The sequence below is a fragment of the Hypanus sabinus genome, chromosome 14 (assembly GCF_030144855.1).
Source record: "Hypanus sabinus isolate sHypSab1 chromosome 14, sHypSab1.hap1, whole genome shotgun sequence".
Lineage (NCBI taxonomy): Eukaryota > Metazoa > Chordata > Chondrichthyes > Myliobatiformes > Dasyatidae > Hypanus > Hypanus sabinus.
Window position 1 is genome coordinate 107,320,611 of NC_082719.1, and position 19,332 is coordinate 107,339,942.

Here is a 19,332-nt window from a genome sequence, read left to right on the forward strand (position 1 = left end):
GTAAGATGATAGGTCAGCAGGTTTTTTATTTTAAGGGCTAAATAACACTTTAAAGTAAGCAACATTAATAGTAATGCAAATAGGATGTTTAGGGTTTTGGAAATTATGGTGTGACTGATGAGCCCTGATTTCACATCTACACTAGGGTCCATGTGCTAGGCCAAACACTAGTTGTATGATAGGGAACTTTATTAGAAACTGTAGGTCTGTCCTCTCAGTGACAAGTTCTGTTGCCAAGTTATTTGAGAGCTTTCAGCTGTGGGGAGGTGTTCACTATTTTATTTCCTCGAATGCAGTACTGTCAGTCTATATTCCTGGACAATCTCTCTTCTGCTGTGGGAGCACCGACAATGACACCCACCACCGTTGGCGGAAGCATCATCTCGACCACTCAGCACCATGAAGGCAACAGCAGCAGCCGCACAGAAACCGGGGTGGTAGCAGGAGGAGGGACACCAGCCAGCAGCATCCCGGACATCATCTCTTTAGACTGACTGGCCTCATGGACTTTATCTTTTTTTATTCACTTGCTGCAACAGGAGAGGTGGGATTGGAGGAGGAATGGGGAAATGGCAATCATACTGTAGCCAAGGACCTGGACTAAGAGTTACTGTGCATTCTTCACAAGGCTGCCTCTTGATTTTTGTTTTTAAATACCAAGAGCCTTGTTGACTATCAGCATTCAGTGAGACTTGCCCTGTACAACACTCCCTTATATGGGTATGGAAACAAGAAAGGACGACAAGAACTGAGAATTTAAGTCTGAAATCTTGCCTGAAGTACCTGACCAAAGTGAACTTGCGGTACAATGAAAGCAGAAGACCAGAAAAACCTGACATTTGTTCTGTTGCAATTAATGTAATGTTTTATTAATGACCACAAGTGAAATTAGCAGTGATTAATTAGTTTCTCTTCGGCCAGGTGCCTGGCTATCCACAACTCTCCTTTAAATATACATTATCTCCATAAAACTTTGAATTATTGGTGCTGAATTGTGAAAAGCATTATAGCCTTGGCCACTTCTCAACCATATCCTGTCGTTGAGGATAAATACTGTAAATCCTGACTCAAATGCAATAACTGAGCCAGAAGTTAACATCTTTGAATAAGGCATTGTATTAATCAGTTCTGAAATTTAATTCTTTAATGATTAAATTTCTTATAAACTTGTATCATGTTTCCAGGATGGCAAAAAAAAATTCTTTATATGGTATCCATTCTTCTTTCAGTCTGAACAGTTTTCTAATCTTAAAATGGTGCACAATTACTTAAGGCTGGCAAACAAATGAATTTCAAACATCCCTTCCACCAGTCATTGTTTTGCACAGATAATATAATGCCAATATAACCTGTAGGTCAGCTGATACTTTAAATTCATCTTTATCTTTGACTTATTTGTGCAGGAATAAATAATCATTTTTAATATTAATGATTATTATTGTTTGCTACTTGACAAAAAGGCACATTTTGTAGAGTTGGTTGTGCTATAAGCTGATATTCAGCTTTCCTATCAACCTTTGATTAAGACCTTAAAACAGGAGCAGAACTGCTCCACCATTCCATTATGGCTGACTCATTATCCCTCTCAACCACATTCTCCTGCCTTCTCTCCTTAACCTTTGACACCTTGTCTAATCAACCTTTGCTTTAAATACACTCAATGACTTGGCCTCCACAGCTGTTTGTGGCAATGAATTCCATACTTTCATCACCCTCTAGCTAGAAGTTCCTCCTCATCTTTCTCTATTTTGAGGCTCTGCTCTCTGTTCCTAGACTCCTTCACTATAGGAAACATATTCTTCACGTCTACTCTATCTAGGCCTTTCAATATTCGATAGTTTCCAATGAGATTGCTCCCTCATTCTTCTAAATTCTAGCAAGTCGAGGCCCAGAGCAATCAAGCCCTTCTCATGCTTTAAGCCTTTCATTCCTGGGATCGTTCCTATGAGTCTCCTCTAGACCCACTTCAATGCCTGGATGTCCTTTTTTAGAAAAGGAGCCCGATCTTACCTTTGACTTATTTTTGCAGATATAATCATTTTTAGTGTTAGTGATTATTGTTTGCTTTTTGACAATAAGGGACATTATAAGACATAGGGGCAGAATTGAGCCATTTGGCCCATAGAGTTCGCTGCACCATTCAATCATGGCTGATCCTTTTTCCCCCCTCCTCCTCCCTGTAACCCATTGATGCCATGTCTGATCAAGAACCTATCAAGCTCTGATTTAAATACATCTAACAACATGGCCTCTACAGCTGCATAGACAATAGGTGCAGGAGTAGGCCATTTGGCCCTTTGAGCCAGCACCACCATTCAATGTGATCATGGTTGATCATCCACAATCAGTACCCCGTTCCTGCCTTCTCCCCATATCCCCTGACTCTGCTATCTTTAAGAGCTCTATCTAACTCTTTCTTGAAAGCATCCAAAGAATTGGCCTCCACTGCCTTCTGAGGCAGAGCATTCCACAGATCCACAACTCTCTGGGTGAAAAAGTTTTTCCTCAACTCTGTTCTAAATGGCCTACTCCTTATTCTTAAACTGTGGTCTGTGGTTCTGGACTCCCCAACATCGGGAACATGTTTCCTGCCTCTAGTGTGTCCAATCCCTTAATAATCTTATATGTTTCAATCAGATCCCCTCTCATCCTTCTAAATTCCAGTGTATACAAGCCCAATTGCTCCAATCTTTCAACATATGACAGTCCCTCCATTCCGGGATTTAACCTTGTGAGCCTACGCTGCACTCCCTCAATAGCAAGAATGTCCTTCCTCAAATTTGGAGACCATAACTGAACACAATACTTAAGGTGTGGTCCCACCAGGACCCGGTACAACTGCAGAAGGACCTCTTTGCTCATATATTCAACTCCCCTTGTTATGAAGGCCAACACATTAGCTTTCTTCACTGCCTGCTGTACCTGCATGCTTACTTTCAGTGACTGATGTACAAGAACACCTAGATCTCATTGTACTTTCCCTTTTCCTAACTTGACACCATTCAGATAGTAATCTGCCTTCCTGTTCTTGCCACCAAAGTGGATAACCTCACATTTATCCACATTAAACTGCATCTGCCCACTCACCCAACCTGTCCAAGTCACCCTGCATTCTCCTAAAATCCAATTCATATTTCACACTGCCACCCAGCTTTGTGTCATCTGCAAATTTGCTAATGTTACTTTTAATCCCTTCATCTAAATCATTAATAAATATTGTAAATAGCTGCGGTCCCAGCACCGAGCCTTGCGGTACCCCACTAGTCACTGCCTGCCATTCTGAAAAGGACCAGTTAATCCCTACTCTTTGTTTCCTTATGTGGTAATGTCAGGTAATGTGGTAACAGCTGCATGTGGTAACATATTCCACAAATTCACCACCCTCTGGTTAAAGAAATATCCTTTGCATCTCTGTTTTAAGTGGTCACCCCTCTATCCTAGGGCTGTGGCCTCTTGTCCTGGACTCCCCCTCCATAGGAAAAATCCTTTCCACATCTACTGTGTCTGGACTTTTCAGTATTCAAAAGGTTTCAATGAGATTCTCCTCCCCCCCCCCCCCCATCCTTCTAAATTCAAATGGGTACAGACCTGGAGCCATCAAACATTCCTTGTATGATAACCCTTTCATTCCTGGATTTATCCTTGTGAGCCTCCTCTGCACCCTCTCCAATGTCAGCACATCTCTTAGATGAGGAGCCCAAAACTGTTCATGTTACTCGAGGGGAGCCTTCACCAGTGCCTTATAAAGCCTCGGCATCAAATCCCTGCTCTTGTATTCATGATCTCTTGGAATGAATGTTAACATTACATTTGTCTTCCTCACTATCGACTCTACCTGCAAGTTAACCTTTAGGGTGTTCTGCAGAAGGATTCACAAGTCCCTTTGCATCTCAAATTTTTGGATTTTCTCCCTGCTGAGTAAATAATTTTCATTTATTTCTACTACCAAATTGCATGACCATGCATTTTCCAACATTGTATTTCATTTGCCACTTTCTTGCCCATTCTCCTAATCTGTCTAAGTCCTTCTATTGCTTTCCTGTTTCCTCAACACTACCTGCCCCCTCCTCTAATCTTCGTATCATCTGGAAAGTTGACAACAAAGCCATCTATTCCATCACCTAAATCATTGATATACAGCTTAAAAATAAATAGCCCTAATCACAGGACAAATTACAATAACCAATTAACGTACTAACTGGTACATCTTTTGGACTGTGGGAGGAAACTAGAGCACCCAGAGGAAGCCCCCATGGTCACGGGGAGAATGTACAAACTCCTTACAAAGGGTGTTGGAGTTTAACTCTGAACACGGACACACTGAACTGTAATAGCATCATGCTAGCCACTGTACTACCATGGTGCCTATCCTGACTTAAAAGAGCAGTGACTTTTTTTTCTCAAAAACCCTGCAGTATTGTATCACACTGTGCATATGTGAATTCAAAATCCAAAATGAGATGAAGAGTCTTTGAAAGGGAGTCCATAATTTGTGGGAAAATGCTACAGTAGGAAATTCCATCTGGCCCTTCAGAAACTGAATGCATTGCATTTGAAAATGTAATAAATGATCTGGGTTATGAATCTTGGTGTAAGTACTGTATTCAACTCAGGCTTAAGAGGATCACATCTCACTGCTTAGTGCTAGAAGATGTAACAATTTTATTCAATGTAGTTCAGAACCCATCCTTCAGGGAAGACTCAGGCAAGTATGCAGAATTCCAGGAAAAGAATGATTATTTTTACTCGGCTATTTGTGATCAATTCTTTAACACATGCATTGAATCAGACTATTTTGCTTCTCTATTAATTGTTTTGTAATCAATTAGAATGGGAATCAAGTTTAATATCTCTGGCACATTGTGGAATTTGTTTTGTGGCAGCAGTACACCACAATTAAAAACTAAATTACAATAGAAAGAATATATTTAAAAAAAGAAAATTTGATAAATAATGCAAAAAGAGAAAATTTCAGTGGTTGTATTTCATGGTTTCATTCTCCATTCAGAAATCTGATGGTAGTGGGGAAGAATTTGGTTTTCTGAAATGTTGAGTTTAGGCACCTGTACTGCCACCTTGATGGTAGCAATGAGAAGAGGGGATCCTGGGAGTCGGGGGTCCTTAATGATGGATGCTGGCTGGTGCCCACGGTTTCTGCAATTAAGTCAATTAGAGGATTACCTAAAGGATGTAATTGCATGGGCATGGTTACTGTGTCAAATAATACTATGGCAGTTGCCAGATTCAAGTGCTGAGTATTCAGAAAAGTTGGCATGAGTCACACGACACAGAAATGGGTCCTTTGGCCTAATGAGTCTATGCCAAACAAGAATCCTGTCACTTAGAATTGTGGAGCACGAGAACAGGCCAGTTGACTCTCAGTGTTGTGCCAAACTAAATAAATTAATAATCAAATGGCCAACTAAACTAATCTCTTCTGCCTCAATGTCCATATCCCTCCATTTTCCTCATTTATGTTCCTATCTAAACGTCTTTTTAAAGTCCCTAATGTATCTGATTCCATCACCACTTCAGGAAATGAATTCCTGGCACCCATCACTCTCCGTGTTTAAAAAAAAACTTGCCCCCTCATACCCTTCGAAATCATTGCCTCTCACATTAAGTGCACACATGCTGACCAAGTGTCCAAAATCAGCTTGTCCCATTTGCCATATCCTTTTAAATGTCAACTGCCTATGTACCTTCTAAACGTTAATGTACCTATTTCAACTACTCCCTCTGGCAACTTGTTTGTTTGGGTTGAAAATTATATCTCTCCCTTCTCACTCAAAACTAATTCTCATGTTTTTGATTCCCCAACCCTGGGGAAAAGACGTTAATTCTAGGATAACACAATAAGAATGTTAGAGGAGCTCAGCATCTATGGAAATGAATAAATAGTCGAAGTCCTCTATCCCTTCCCTCTTCTTCCATTCTTTACTCTGGCCTCCTACTTCTCACCTGCCTATTGCCACCTCCTGGTACCTCTCCTTCCCTTTGTCCCATGATTCACTCTCCTCTCCTATCAGATTCACGAACTTTGATAATAAATTTATCTTCTTCTCCAGCTCTTTGCCTTTTTAGCTCGTCACCTCCCAGCTTCCTTACTTAATGGTACGGAAGGAACACAACTTGAGATCAGAAAAAGCTGAAGAAAGTTGCAAACGCAGCTAGCTTCACATGGGCACTTTCAAAAGATGACATCCATCATTAAGGACTCCCATCACCTAGGACATGCCCTAGTCTCATTACTACCATCAAGGAGGGGATACAGGATCCTGAACACACACACTCAACTTTTAAGCTTCTCCTTCATTTCTGAATGGACCATGAATTACCTCAATATTTTTCCTCTCTTTTTACACTACTTATTTAATTTATATATAAAATTAATTTATTGTTTTTATTACTCTGTACTGCTGCTGCAAAACAACACATTTCATGGCATTTGCCAGTATTAAATCTGGTTCTGATTACTCTCCCACCCACCTGGCTTCAGTTATCACCACCTAGTTTGTCCTCCTTCCCCTCTTCCCCACCCCCCACCTTATTCTGGCATCTTCTTTCCAGTCCTGATGAAGGTTTCACAACCCATAACGTGGAACTCTTGTGTTGATTAATTCTAGGATGTTAAAAACTAAAAGGGGGTAGACACCAGAAAAAGGTGGGGGAGGGGAAGGAGAATTGCTCCAAGGTGACAGGTGAAGTCAGGTGGGTGGTAAAGGAGAATCTGATTGGAGAGGAGAGTGGACCATAGGCAAAAACGAAGGAGAAGGGTCAGTGGGAAGTGACCAGCAGGTGAGGAGAAGAGGTAAGAGACCAGAGTGGGGAATAGAAGAAGAGAGAGGGTGGGGGAATTACAGAAAGGAGTAATTGATGTTCATGCCATCAGGTACCTAGATAGAATATGAGGTGTTGCTGTTCTACCCTGACAGTGGCCTCATCATGGCAAAAGAAGAACCTCCAGGTCTCTTGGTACTGTGGTTAACTCTTAGTTGTGTAAAAAGCCACAATGATCTTCATGTCAGATAGCTCTTCACCAAAGAGCTTAAACTGTACAAATACTGTCAATTGGAACAGGGAGGCAAAATAAAAAGAACCATCTTCAGTTATTTATTTGGGCATACAGTTCTGAACTGGCATTCTGGCACAATGAGCCACCTTAACCTGCTAGCCCTGGTATGTCTTTTGACTGGGAAGAAGCCAGAGCACCCAGAGGAAGCTCACATGCCAGGGGAGGAACGTACAAACGGAAGGCATTGGAATTGAACCCTGAAAGCCAATGTCGCGAGACTACCATGATGCCCCATTGTAGTTTTTTTCACCCAGGTGCCTCCTTATTGAGACTAAAAATTCTAGATGAGATATCAAAGCATATAAAAGACAATGAGATTTATAGTAGCATTTAAAAAATTTTAATTGCCTTTTTCCTCCCCTTAGAGATATGTACCTGTACAAGAGGCCAAAAAGCCTCCATTCACACACCGTTTCTGCATCCACCGATGAAAGGCACTCTAAATAAATGAGGAATAACTCCCAGCAAGCAATTGGTCTGAACTAACTTACATAATTAACAGCCAAATAGGACAAAATTCTTAACAGAACCTGTCTCCTTCAATGTTCAAAGTAAATTTATTAACAAAGTATATATATTAGGGTTAACCCTAACCCTATATATATATGTCACCATATACAATCCTAAGTTTCTTTTTCTTGTGGACATTCACAGTAAATACTAAGAAACAAAAAAAACCAATTAAATAATAAATAAAAGTAAATATTGAGATCATTAGATGACGAGTCCTTGAAAAGGAGTCTGTAGGTTGTGGGAATATTTCAGTGATGAAATAAGTGAAGTTATCCCCTCTGGTTCAAGAGCTTGATAGTTGAGGGATAATAACTTTCTGAATCTGCCTATGTGAGTCCTGAAGCTTGTGTACCACCTTCCTGATGGCACCTGCAAGAAGAGAGCATGACCTTGGCAGTGGGGTGCCTAATAATGAATGCTGCTTTCCTATGACAATGTTCTGTGTAGATGTGTCCAATGGTGGGGAGGGTTTTACCCGTGATGGACTGGGCTGTATCCAGTACTTTTTGTAGGCAGTCTCCAAGAAAACAGAAATAATTTTGTTGTTTATGCTGTAGAAAATGGGATAATTTAAACAATGTGTTCTTCAACAGAAATCCTGCAGTGATCTGCTGTCACAGTTGGCAAAGAAGCTAGGTAACCCAGATAACTAGTGAGGAGCGACAAAAGCACCAGCCAAAGCGAAGATGGTCTTGAACCAGGTCTTTATATTTAGTACTACAAATAAATTTACAAAACAACTTTAACATTTGTTCATATGAATGATTGTTCATTAAATATGGAAATATACAGCTCAGAAATGAGGTGGCTAAGACTCTTGTCCATGCTGTTGATGATGCTCATCTATGTTAATCCCATTTGTCTGATGAAGGGTCTCGGCCTGTAACGTCCAGCATTTATTCCCCCACCCCCTCCCCATAGATGCGACCTGTTTTGCTGAGTTCCTCCAGCATTTTGAACAGAGAACAGTACAACACAGTACAGGCCCTTTGGCCCACAATGCTGTGCTGATCTTTTAGTCAGTGTAGATTAATCTAAGATCAATCTGAACTTTCCCTCCCACATACCCCTCCATTTTTATATCATCCATGTGCCTATCTAAGAGTTTCTCAAATGTCCCTACTGAATCTGCCTCTACCACCACCATTGGCAGAGTGTTCCATTGAGGCCCTCTTTTGCTTGGGGGTCAACCATGGATGATGCATCCTAGCCAGGGCAGTACAATATGGAGAGCCAGCTGTCATCCATGCAGCTAATGAATCCAAAGAAAATGGTAAAGACTGATACAGGCTTGCACCACTGGCATTGCAGAAGTTGTCAGTCAGTGTGCAACTCAATATAGGACTACCTTAGGGATTCCAGCTCCAGAAATTTTCTCAGGGTTACCCTCAAAGACTTCTCCATGAGTAGGTATAGCTGCAAATCAGCAGAGGTTTGAGATCAAAGTTTTCCTTCTCCAAGATGAGCTGTCACCCATGGCTGACAAGTCCCATCTGCCCAAAGTGATTGTTTATAAGGCACCAGTAACCTGCGTTAGCCCCTTCTGTCAGTAGAAATTTCTACCGATGAAGCCACAAGTGAAGTTTGGGAGCTGGACTTGGTTGTCAGAGGCTATTTGAGACGCATACCTTTAGGAGCATTTAATCGGTAATGGGACCTTGCCCCCACTACTCCCAAGCCCTCTCCCCCCCCCCCCCAGCTATGGCAACCTTAAGGAATCTTCTGTATAATTAACAGCAAAACTTTTTCAATTTGCATTTAGTGGTTCAGTAATCTGATGGTTTGGCATCTGACTGATGGAGTCCACAGTTTCGCACTCTCCCCACAGCAGCCCGGAAACCTGGTTTCTACCTTACCTTAAAACTTACCAATTCACTGCAAAATTGATTGCGCTTCTGTGTACCACCATTTTAAACAATGTGAATTCATCGAGTCTTAAAGTATTAATTAAAATAGTGTCCAGTGGCCAGCGAAGCTGGCTCTGTATTCTTTTTCGAAGAATGATGGGTGATCTAGGTGAAACATGAGGAGACACAATAGAGTAGATACCAAAATATTTTCACTACTCAAGATCTTGAGTTTTAAACCATGCTACAAAGAAATTTCTTCTGGCAGTGTGCCTTTAGAATTCTCTGTCTCAAAGAGTTGTGCAAGCTGCCCAGTACAAGGAATTAAAGACACAAGAGATTCTGCAGATGATGGAAGTCCAGAGCAACACTCATGAAATGCTGGGAAAACTCAGCAGGTCAGGCAGCATCAATGGAAATGAATAAACTTTCAATGTTTTGGGCAGAGACCCGTCATCAGGACTGGAAAGGAAGAGGTTAGAAGCCAGAATAAGAAGGTGGATGGGGAATGAGGGGGGAGGCAAGGGTATGGAGAAGAAGGAATCTGATAGGATAGGAGAGTGGCCCATGGAAGACGGAAGGAGGAGGGGCACAGGGGGAGATGTTAAGCAGGTGAGAAGAGGTAAAAGGCTAGAATGGGGAAATAAAAAGGGGAGGAGGAGAAAATTACCAGAAGTTAGAGAAATTAATGTTAATGCCATCAGATTAGAGGCTACATTGATGGAATATGCTCCTCCACCCTGAGAGTGGTCTCATTGTTCTAACACCGTGGTGTGACATGTTGGAATTGGGATAGGAATTGAAATGATTCAGCACTGGAAAATTCTATGGCAGATTGAGGGCGATGGGATTTGGTGTGTAGGTTTGATCAGCCACGATCACATTGAATGATTGGTGGGTTTGTGGCATTCTGGAGACTCCTGAATATCCTTTTCATTTTGGTTTTCACAATCTCCTCTCTTCTGCACTGGAGAAACTAAAAGTACCTTTGTTCAGTACATGGGGATAGCCTTAAGCTTTCAATTGACTATCAATTCCTTCACCTCATCCCAGTCTTTTGTTTTCAGCCTCCTATAATCGTCCAATGAATCCAGTGCCAGCACAAACATCTTCAGGCTTAACAATTTCAAACCCCTACCTCTTATTTTAGAACAGGAATGCTTGAACCTTTCTGAACATTTAAAGACCACTTTATTTGTCACATGTACATCAAGACATAGTCAAACGTGTCACTTGTGTCAATGACCAGCACAATCCGAGAATCTGCTGGGGCCACCTATAAATGTCGCCATGCTTTCAATGGCATATAGGATGCCTACAACTTACTAACCCTATGTTAGTTGTGTCTTTGGAGTGAGGGAGGAAACCCATGTAGTCATAGAACGTACAAACTCCTTATGGACAGCAGTGGGGTTTGAACCCTAATGTTACAGCAGGCACTGTAAAGTGTTGCACTAACTGTTTGCAATTATATTTCAAATTGTTTCTGGACTGTTTTTGTTCCAATTTCATATTTACAGACTGTGACCTTGTTGATTGTGCTCTGTAGCCTATTATCTTGACTCTTCTCTGCAGATTAACAAGGTGGTTCTCTTCTCACCAAGTTGTGATGGTTGCCTGACACAAAACATCAATTCCATTCCTGTCTGCTGCCCAAACTCCTGATCCCTTACAGAGTTTTCAGCACAGATTCAAGCTTTAAGCAAAAGATAGGACAAGGAAGAACTGAAAGGCAGGTGTAGTATAGAATTCATCTCTTGTTGAGATAATCAGTCAATTAGAAATTAAGGAAAATAATTTTCATAGCTTTGAGGAAAGAACAGGAGATGGGACCACTAACTGGATACTGAAAGATCTGGAGAGAATGGATACAGAGAGGATGTTTCCAATAATGAGGGAGTCTAGGACCAGAGAGAACAGCCTAAGAATAGAAGGTTGTCATAGTAATAGCAATAAGGAGGAATTTCCTTGGCCTGAAGGTGGTAAATCTATAGAATTTGTTGCCAGTCCAAAGACATTGGGTATATTTAAAGTGGAGGCTGATAGGTTCTTGATTAGTCAGAATGCCAAAGGTTAAAGGGGGGGGGGGGAGTGGAGAATGGGATTGAGAAGCATAATGAATCAGCCATGAAAAATGGCAGAGCAGACTCGATGGGCTCAATGACTGAATTCTGCTCTACTATCTTATGGAAATATATCTTGTTCTGTTTTGAAACTGTCACCAAGTGTTCAGTAACAATTCTGATTGTATTGTATCCTGTGAATGCAACAAGGATCATAATTATCATTTGCATTCATCTCAGCCGTGAAAGAGCAGTATGCACTTGAACATCAAATACAGGCATAGGAGCAGGGCATTCAGTCTCTTGTCCTGCTCTGAATAACATAACACCAAAAGACCATAAGATATAGGAGCAGAATTAGGCCATTTGGCCCATCAAGTCTGTTCTGCCATTCATTTGTGGTTGATCCTTTTTTCCCTTCTCAGGTCCACTCCCTGTCCTCTCCATAATCTTTGATGCCGAGTCCAATCAAGAACCTATCAAGCTCTACCTTAAATGTGCCCTCTTGTCCCAGACTACCCCTCAATGGGAAATATCCTTTTCACATCTGCTTTGTCTAGGCCTTTCAACATTCAAAAGGTTTCAATAAGATCTCACCCATCTAAATTCCAGTGAGTGCAGACCCAGAGCCATCGAACGATCCTCCCAGAATCCTTCCTTTCATTCCCAGAATCATTCTTGTGATCTTCCTCTAAACCCTCTCCAATGCCAGTATATCTTTTCTTAGATAAGGAACCCACAAAACTCAAAGGGAGGCCTCAACAGTGCCTTGCAAAGCCTCAGCATTATATCCCTGCTCTTATATTCTAGAACTCTTGAAATGTACGCTAACGTTGCATTTGCCTTCTTCACTACTGACTCTACATGCAAGTTAACCTTTAGGATATTCAGCACATGACCCTTTACAGCTTAGATTTTTGGATCTTCTCCCCATTTAGAAAATAGTCTGCACATTTATTTTCTCGATTAAAGTGCATTTTCCAACATTATATTTCATTTGCCACTTTCTTGCCCATTCTCCTAGTCTGTCTCAGACCTGTTGCCTTCCTGTTTCCTCAACACTACCTGGCCCTCCACTAATTTTCATATCATCTGCAAACTTGACAACAAAGTGATCTATTCCATCATCTAAATTATTTACATACAGCATAAAAAGAAGCCGTCCCAACACCGACCTCTGCGGAACACCACTAGTCACTGGCAGCCAACTGGAAAAGGATCCTTTTATTCCAATTCTCTGCCTCCTACCAATCAGCCAGTGCTCTAACCATGCAAGTAACTTTCCTGTAATACCATGGACACTTAACTTGGTAAGCAGCCTCATGTGTGGTACCTTGTCAAAGGCCTTCTGAAAATCCAAATATACAACATCCACTGGATCCCCTTTATCTGTCCTACTTGTAATCTCCTCAAAAATTCCAACAGGTTTCCGGTTAAGATTTTCTCTTAAGGAAACCATGCTGACTTTGTCTTGTCTTGTGCTACTAAGTACTCCAGAGCCTTGTCCTTAACAATTGACTCCAAAATCTTCCTGAGGTCTGTAATTTCTTTTCTGCTGCTTTCCTCCTTTCTTAAAGAATGGAGTGACATTTACAACTTCTGAGTCCTCTGGCACCATACCAGTTCAGTGATTCTTGAAAGATCATTACAAATGTTGCCACAATCTCTACTGCTACCTCTTTCAGAACACTAGGGTGCATTTCATCTGGTCCAGGTGACTTATGTACCTTTAGGTCTTTTGGATTTTTGGGCACCTTATAATAGTAACTGCACACACTTATCTTTCCTCTAACACCTGGTACACTGCTAGTGTCTTCCACAGTGAAGACTGATGAAAAATACTCATTTTGTTCATCTACCATCTCTTTGTCCCCCGTTATTATTTCTCCAGCCTCATTTTTTAGCTGCTCTATATCTAGAACCATAGAACATTACAGCACAGAAACAGACCTTTTGGCTCTTCTTGGCTGTGCCAAACCATTTTTCTGCCTAGTCCCACTGACCTGCACCTGGACCATATCCTCCATACACATCTCATCCATGTACCTGTCCAATTTTTTCTTAAATATTAAAAGTGAGCCTGCATTTACCACTTCATCTGGCAGCTCATTCCACGCTCCCAACACTCTCTGCATGAAGAAATGTTCCCTTTAAACTTTTTCCCCTTCACCCTTAACCCATGTCCCCTGGTTTATTTCTTCCCTAGCCTCAGTGGAAAAAGCCTGCTTGCATTCACTCTTGTCTATACCCATCATAATTTTATATACCTCTATCAAATCTCCCCTCATTCTTCTACGCTCCAGGGAATAAAGTCCTAACCTATTCAACCTTCTCTGAACTCTCATCCTCATTAATATCCTTCCTGTAATTCGGTGACCAAAGCTGCACATAATACTCCAAATTCAGCCTCACCAATGCCTTATACAACCTCTCCTTAACATTTCAATTCTTATAATACTTTGATTTATAAAGGCCAATGTACCAAAAGCTCTCTTTACTACCCTATCTACCTGTGACGCCACTTTTAGGGAATTTTGTATCTGTATTCCCAAATCCCTCTGTTCTACTGCACTCCTCAGTGCCCTACCATTTACCTTGTATGTTCTATCTACTTTCATATTTCATCTTTTCCCAAATAATGATGCTTTTAGTTGCTTTCTGTAGTCTTTTAAAAGCCTCCATTCCTCTTAACTTCCTGCTAATTTTTGCATTGTTTTATGTCCTTTCTTATGCTTTTACAATAGCTTTGACTCCCCTTGTCAACCACATTTGTACTATTTTTCCATTTGAGTAATTCTTTATTTTTGGAATACTTCTATCCTGTACCTTCCTCATTTTCCCCAGAAATTCAAGCCACTGCTGTTATGCTGTCATTCCCAACAGCATCTCCTTCCAATTTACTTTGGCCAACACCTCTCTCATACTACTGTAGGTTCTTTTACTCCACTGAAATACTGCTACATCAGACTTTACTTTCTTCCTATCAAATTTCAAATTGAACTCAACCATATTGTGATCACTTTTTTCTATGGGTTCTTTTACCTTAAGCTCCCTAGTCACCATCAGTTCATATAGCTGATCCCCCAGTAGGCTCAACAACAATCTAAAAAGTCATGTTGTAGTCATTCAACAAACTCACTCTCATGAGATCAATTTCCAACTTGATTTTCCCTGTCGGCCTGCATGCTGAAATCTCCATGACTATCATAACATTGCCCTTTTGACACGCCTTTTCTATTTCCCATTGTAATCTGTGGTCCACATCCCAGCTACTATTGGGAGGCCTTTATATAACTGCCATCAGGGTCCTTTTACTCTTGCAGTTTCTTAACTCAACCCACAAGGATTCAACATCTTCTGATCCTATGTCACATCTTTCTACTGATTTGATGCCATTCTTTACTAGAATGGCATCACCACCCTCTTTGCCTACCTTCCTATCCCTCTGATACACTGTGTAACCTTGGACATTCAGCTCCCAAATACAACCATCCTTCAGCCCCAATTCAGTGATGGTCACAACATCATACCTGACAATCTGCAATAGTGCAACAAGATCATCCATGTTATTTCTTACACTTCACGCATCGACATATAACACTTTGAATGTTGTATTTGCTATACTTTTTGATTTTGCTTCCATAATGCACTGATACTCACCCTACTAGCTGCAATTTTATCCTATCATCTGCCTGCCCTTCCTGACAGTCTGACTGCATGCTATCTTTGATTCTTTTTTACCATCTGTCCCGTCCTGAGTCCCTTCACTGGATCCAGTTCCCATCCCAGTGCCTAATTAATTTAAACGCCCCCCCAACAGCTCTAACAAATGTGCCCTTGAGAATATTGGTCCCTCTTGGGTTCAAGTGCAACCCTTCTCTTCTGTACAGGTCACACCTCCCCCAGAAGAGATCCCAATAATCCAAGAACCTGAAGCCTTGGCTGCTGCACTAGCTTCTCAGAAACTTAGTTAAATGCCAGTCAAACATAGCCAATCTTTTCCTCAGCCAACATTCTATCCAAATTCTCTTAACTTTTGAAAAGTAAGGTAAAATAACCATCAAGTAGATCTAGTGAAGAGCTGTGAAGTCATTTTCAAGATTCAAGATAGTTTTTTGTCATTCTTCAGTGCACAAGTTTAAAGGAAAACAAAATGATTGTTACTCCAGATCCAATACAGCATAATAAAACAATATAATAAACATAACAAGCACAATAAATATAAATACATATGATTAAAGTTCAAAGTATAATGTATTATTAGACTACATTTATGTCACCACATAAAACCCTGAGATTCTTTTTCCTACGGGCATACTCAGCAAATCTATAGAATAGTAACTAAACAGGATCAATGCAAGAGACAAGAAACTGTGCAAATGTGATAACTGTGATTAGTTTGTTTATTTATTTATAGATGCCTTGCTGAACAGGCCCTTCTGGCCAAACAAGCTGCACCTCCCAGCAACCCACCAATTTAACCCTAGCCTAATCACAGGACAATTTAAAATGACCAATTAATGTACTAACCAGAATGTCTGTGGATTGTGGGAGGAAACTGGAGAACCCAGAGGAAACCCACTCACTCACAGGAAGAACATACAAACTTTGTTATAGAGGAGACTGGAATAGAACTTCAAAATCCAATGCGCTGACCTGTTATAGTGTCACGCTAACCACTACTCTGGTGTCACCCCACACCCCCCACAGTAGTGCATGTATGTCTACATATGTTTGTACTCATAGATTGATTGTATGTCCATAAAGTGATGTTGGGCACAGATGTTTCTGTACCTAAGATGATTGACAGGAAATGATAAAATAGTGGTGATTGGCAATGTGGAGGGGTGAGTTAGTGGGTGGAAGTGTTGATCAGTCTGTTGGTCCTAGAATGGATGCTACGTAGCCTCTTCTCTGATGGGAGTGTGACAAACAATCCATGAGCAGGGTGGGTGGGATCCTTCATGATGTTACTGGCCCTTTTCTGGCACCTTTCTGTATATATGTCCTTGATGGTGAGTAGGCTGTTGCCGGTGATGCACTGGGCAGTTTAGACTACCCACTGTAGAGCCTTCCTGTCTCCTGCAGTACAGTTTCCTTAACGTGCAGAGGTGAAGCTTGTTAGGACGCTCTCTACCGTGCAAATGTAGAATGACCTAAGTATGGATTTGCAAAGTCCAGCTCTCTTCAGCCTCTCCAAACTTGCTAACTCTGAGCCTCCGAGGAAAGTCACTGCTACAACTTGCAACCAAATCATCTCTGAGACTGAGGTACGCAGATGTTTCCAACAAGGCTGCGGGACCAGGCAGTATCCCAGGGTGGGTACTCAGAGTGCACAGCACAACTGGCAGGTGTGTTTACTGACATTTTTAATCTCTCCCTCTCCCAGTGTAGAATGCCCTCATGCTTCAAAACATCCACTATTGTCTCTGTACCAAAAAAGACCAAGGTAACATGGTCTGAACGACTGGTGTCCTGTCATACTCACCTCAATAATAAGCAAATGCTTTGAGAGGCTGGTCAAGGATTACACCTGCAGTTTGCTACCACCCACATTGAACCCCTACAATTCGTCTACCGACACAACTGATTGACAGATAATGCAATAGCCACTGCTTTACTTACCGACCTTACACATTTGATGAACAATGATGCTTATGTGAGAATGCTGTTCTTGGACTACAGTTCAGCATTCAACACCATAGTTCCATCCAGGCTCAACAAGAAGGTCAGAGACCTCAGCCTTGACCCTGCCTTGTGTAGCTGGATCCTGGACTTGCTGTCAGATTGGTGGCAGGTGGTAAGAGTGAGCTCACTCACCTGCACCCTCTGACTCTCATTACAGGAGTACCTAATAGCTGTGTATTAAGTCCCCTCCTTTACTCCCTGTATACCCATGACTATGTGGCCACCCACAGCTCTAATCTGCTAATTACATTTGCCATCCACACTACATTGATTGGCCTTTACTCAAACAATAATGAGGTGGCCTACAGGAAAGAAGTCAACTCTGTGACACAGTGGTGTTAAGAAAACAACCTCTTCCTCAATGTCGCAAAAACCAAGGAGCTGTTTGTGGACTACAGGAGGAATGGAGACGGGCTAACCCCTATTGACATCAATGCATCTGGGGTTGAGAGTGTAAACAGCTTCAAGTTCCTCAGCATCCCCATCACCGAGAACCTCACATGGTCTGTACACACCAGCTGTGTGTGAAAAAGGCTGTGTGGTGATAGCACCTCTTTCACCTCAGTCGGTTAAGGAAGTTTGGTATGGGCCCACAAATCTTAAGAACTTTCGACAGGGGCACAATTGAGAGCATCTTGACTGGCTGTATCACTACCTGGTATGAGAACTGTACCTCTCTTAATCACAGGACAGCCCAGCACTGTTACCTTCCCATGATTCAGGACGTTTACAAAGACGGGTGTGTAAAAAAGGCCCGAAGGATCATTGGGGACCCAAGCCGCCCCAGCCACAATCTATTCCAGCTGCTACCAACTGGGAAGCAGTACCGCAGCATGAACACCAGGACCAATAGGCTCCGGGACAGCTTCTTCCACCAGGCCATTAGACTGATCAACTCATGTTGATTTCAGTGTATTTTATATTACATGAATGTTCTATTTATTATAAATTATAAATTACTATGATTGTACATTGCACATTTAGATGGAGATGTAACGTAGAGATTTTTACTCATGTATGTGAAGGATGTAAGAAATAAAGTCAATTGAATTCAATTCAAAAAGTAGAAGCATTGGTGAGCTTTCCTGATTGTGCAGAATGTGTTCGGGGTCCAGTAAGGTGTTCAGTCATAGAACACTGTAGCCTAGAAACAGGCCTCAACTACCTGTGTTCTTCAGTCATTTTGGCATTTTCCTGCACATCTATCACAATTAACCCAATGTTGCTCGCACTCCAAATCCAGCACAGTTGGCAGCTGTCAAACAGCTATCCTGCCCATTTCCATGAAGGATGTACTCCCTCCACCTTATGTATTGTGCACTAACTCCACCTGGATCCAACTGGAAAGACAAAGGCTCATTCCTACCACCACCACCCCTCCCCACCTCACTGAACAGGGTGGGTGGGGGAGCTGATTCAGAGCTGTATCTTACAGTGCTAATCTGGCTCCTCTCTCATGATGAATGAGATAAAGATCAGACCAATCTGCAAGGTAGCATAGCAGTTACTCAAGAGATTTCACAGATGCTGGAAATCCAGAGCAACACAGAGACTGCTGGAGGAACCTAGCAGGTCAGGCCGTATCTACGGAAATGATAAACAGTTGCCATTTGGGGCCAAGGTGAAGGGTCTCAACCTGAAAGTCAACAGTTTATTTCCATTGAATTTGCAAGACCCTCCAGCATTTTACATGTGTTGTAGCAGTTGGCAGAACACCATTACAGTGCCAGTGATCAGGGTTCAAATCCCAAAGCTGAATCTAAGGAGCTTGTACATCCTCCCTGTGACAACATGTGGTTTCCTCCAAATGCTTAACCCAATTCTCCTGGCTTCTCCCTCTCACCTTTAACACCCTGACTAATCAAAAATCTGTCAACCTCTGCTTTAAATATACCCAATGACTTGGTCTCCACAGCTCTCTGTGGCAATGAATACCACAGATTCACCACCTCTGGCTAAAGAAATTCCTCCTCATCTCTGTTCTAAAGGGATGCCCTTCAGTTCTGAGGTCGTAACCACCCCAGGTCCTAGACTCCCCCATTACAGGAAACATCCTCTCCACATCCACCCTATATAGGCCTTCCAGTGTTCAATAGATGTTCAATATCTCAATGAGATCTCCTCTTCATTCTTCTGAACTCCAGTG

General features: G+C 41.7%; 1 protein-coding gene across 6 annotated transcripts in view; it reads left to right on the plus strand.

Moving 5' to 3' along the window:
• The window catches only part of pias2 (protein inhibitor of activated STAT, 2), a 113,791-nt gene extending 104,305 nt beyond the window's left edge, over positions 1-9,486 (plus strand). For 4 of the 6 annotated variants that reach the window (XM_059989771.1, XM_059989770.1, XM_059989772.1 and 1 more), the window contains one exon: positions 297-1,170. In XM_059989771.1, the coding sequence (XP_059845754.1) occupies positions 297-494 (198 nt within the window). In that variant the 3' untranslated portion in view covers positions 495-1,170. Of the gene's footprint in view, positions 1-296; positions 1,171-8,181; positions 8,471-9,350 lie in introns of those variants that run through there. The other 2 variants (XM_059989774.1, XM_059989773.1) reach the window with 2 other exon arrangements.
• The last annotated feature ends 9,846 nt before the right edge of the window (positions 9,487-19,332 follow it).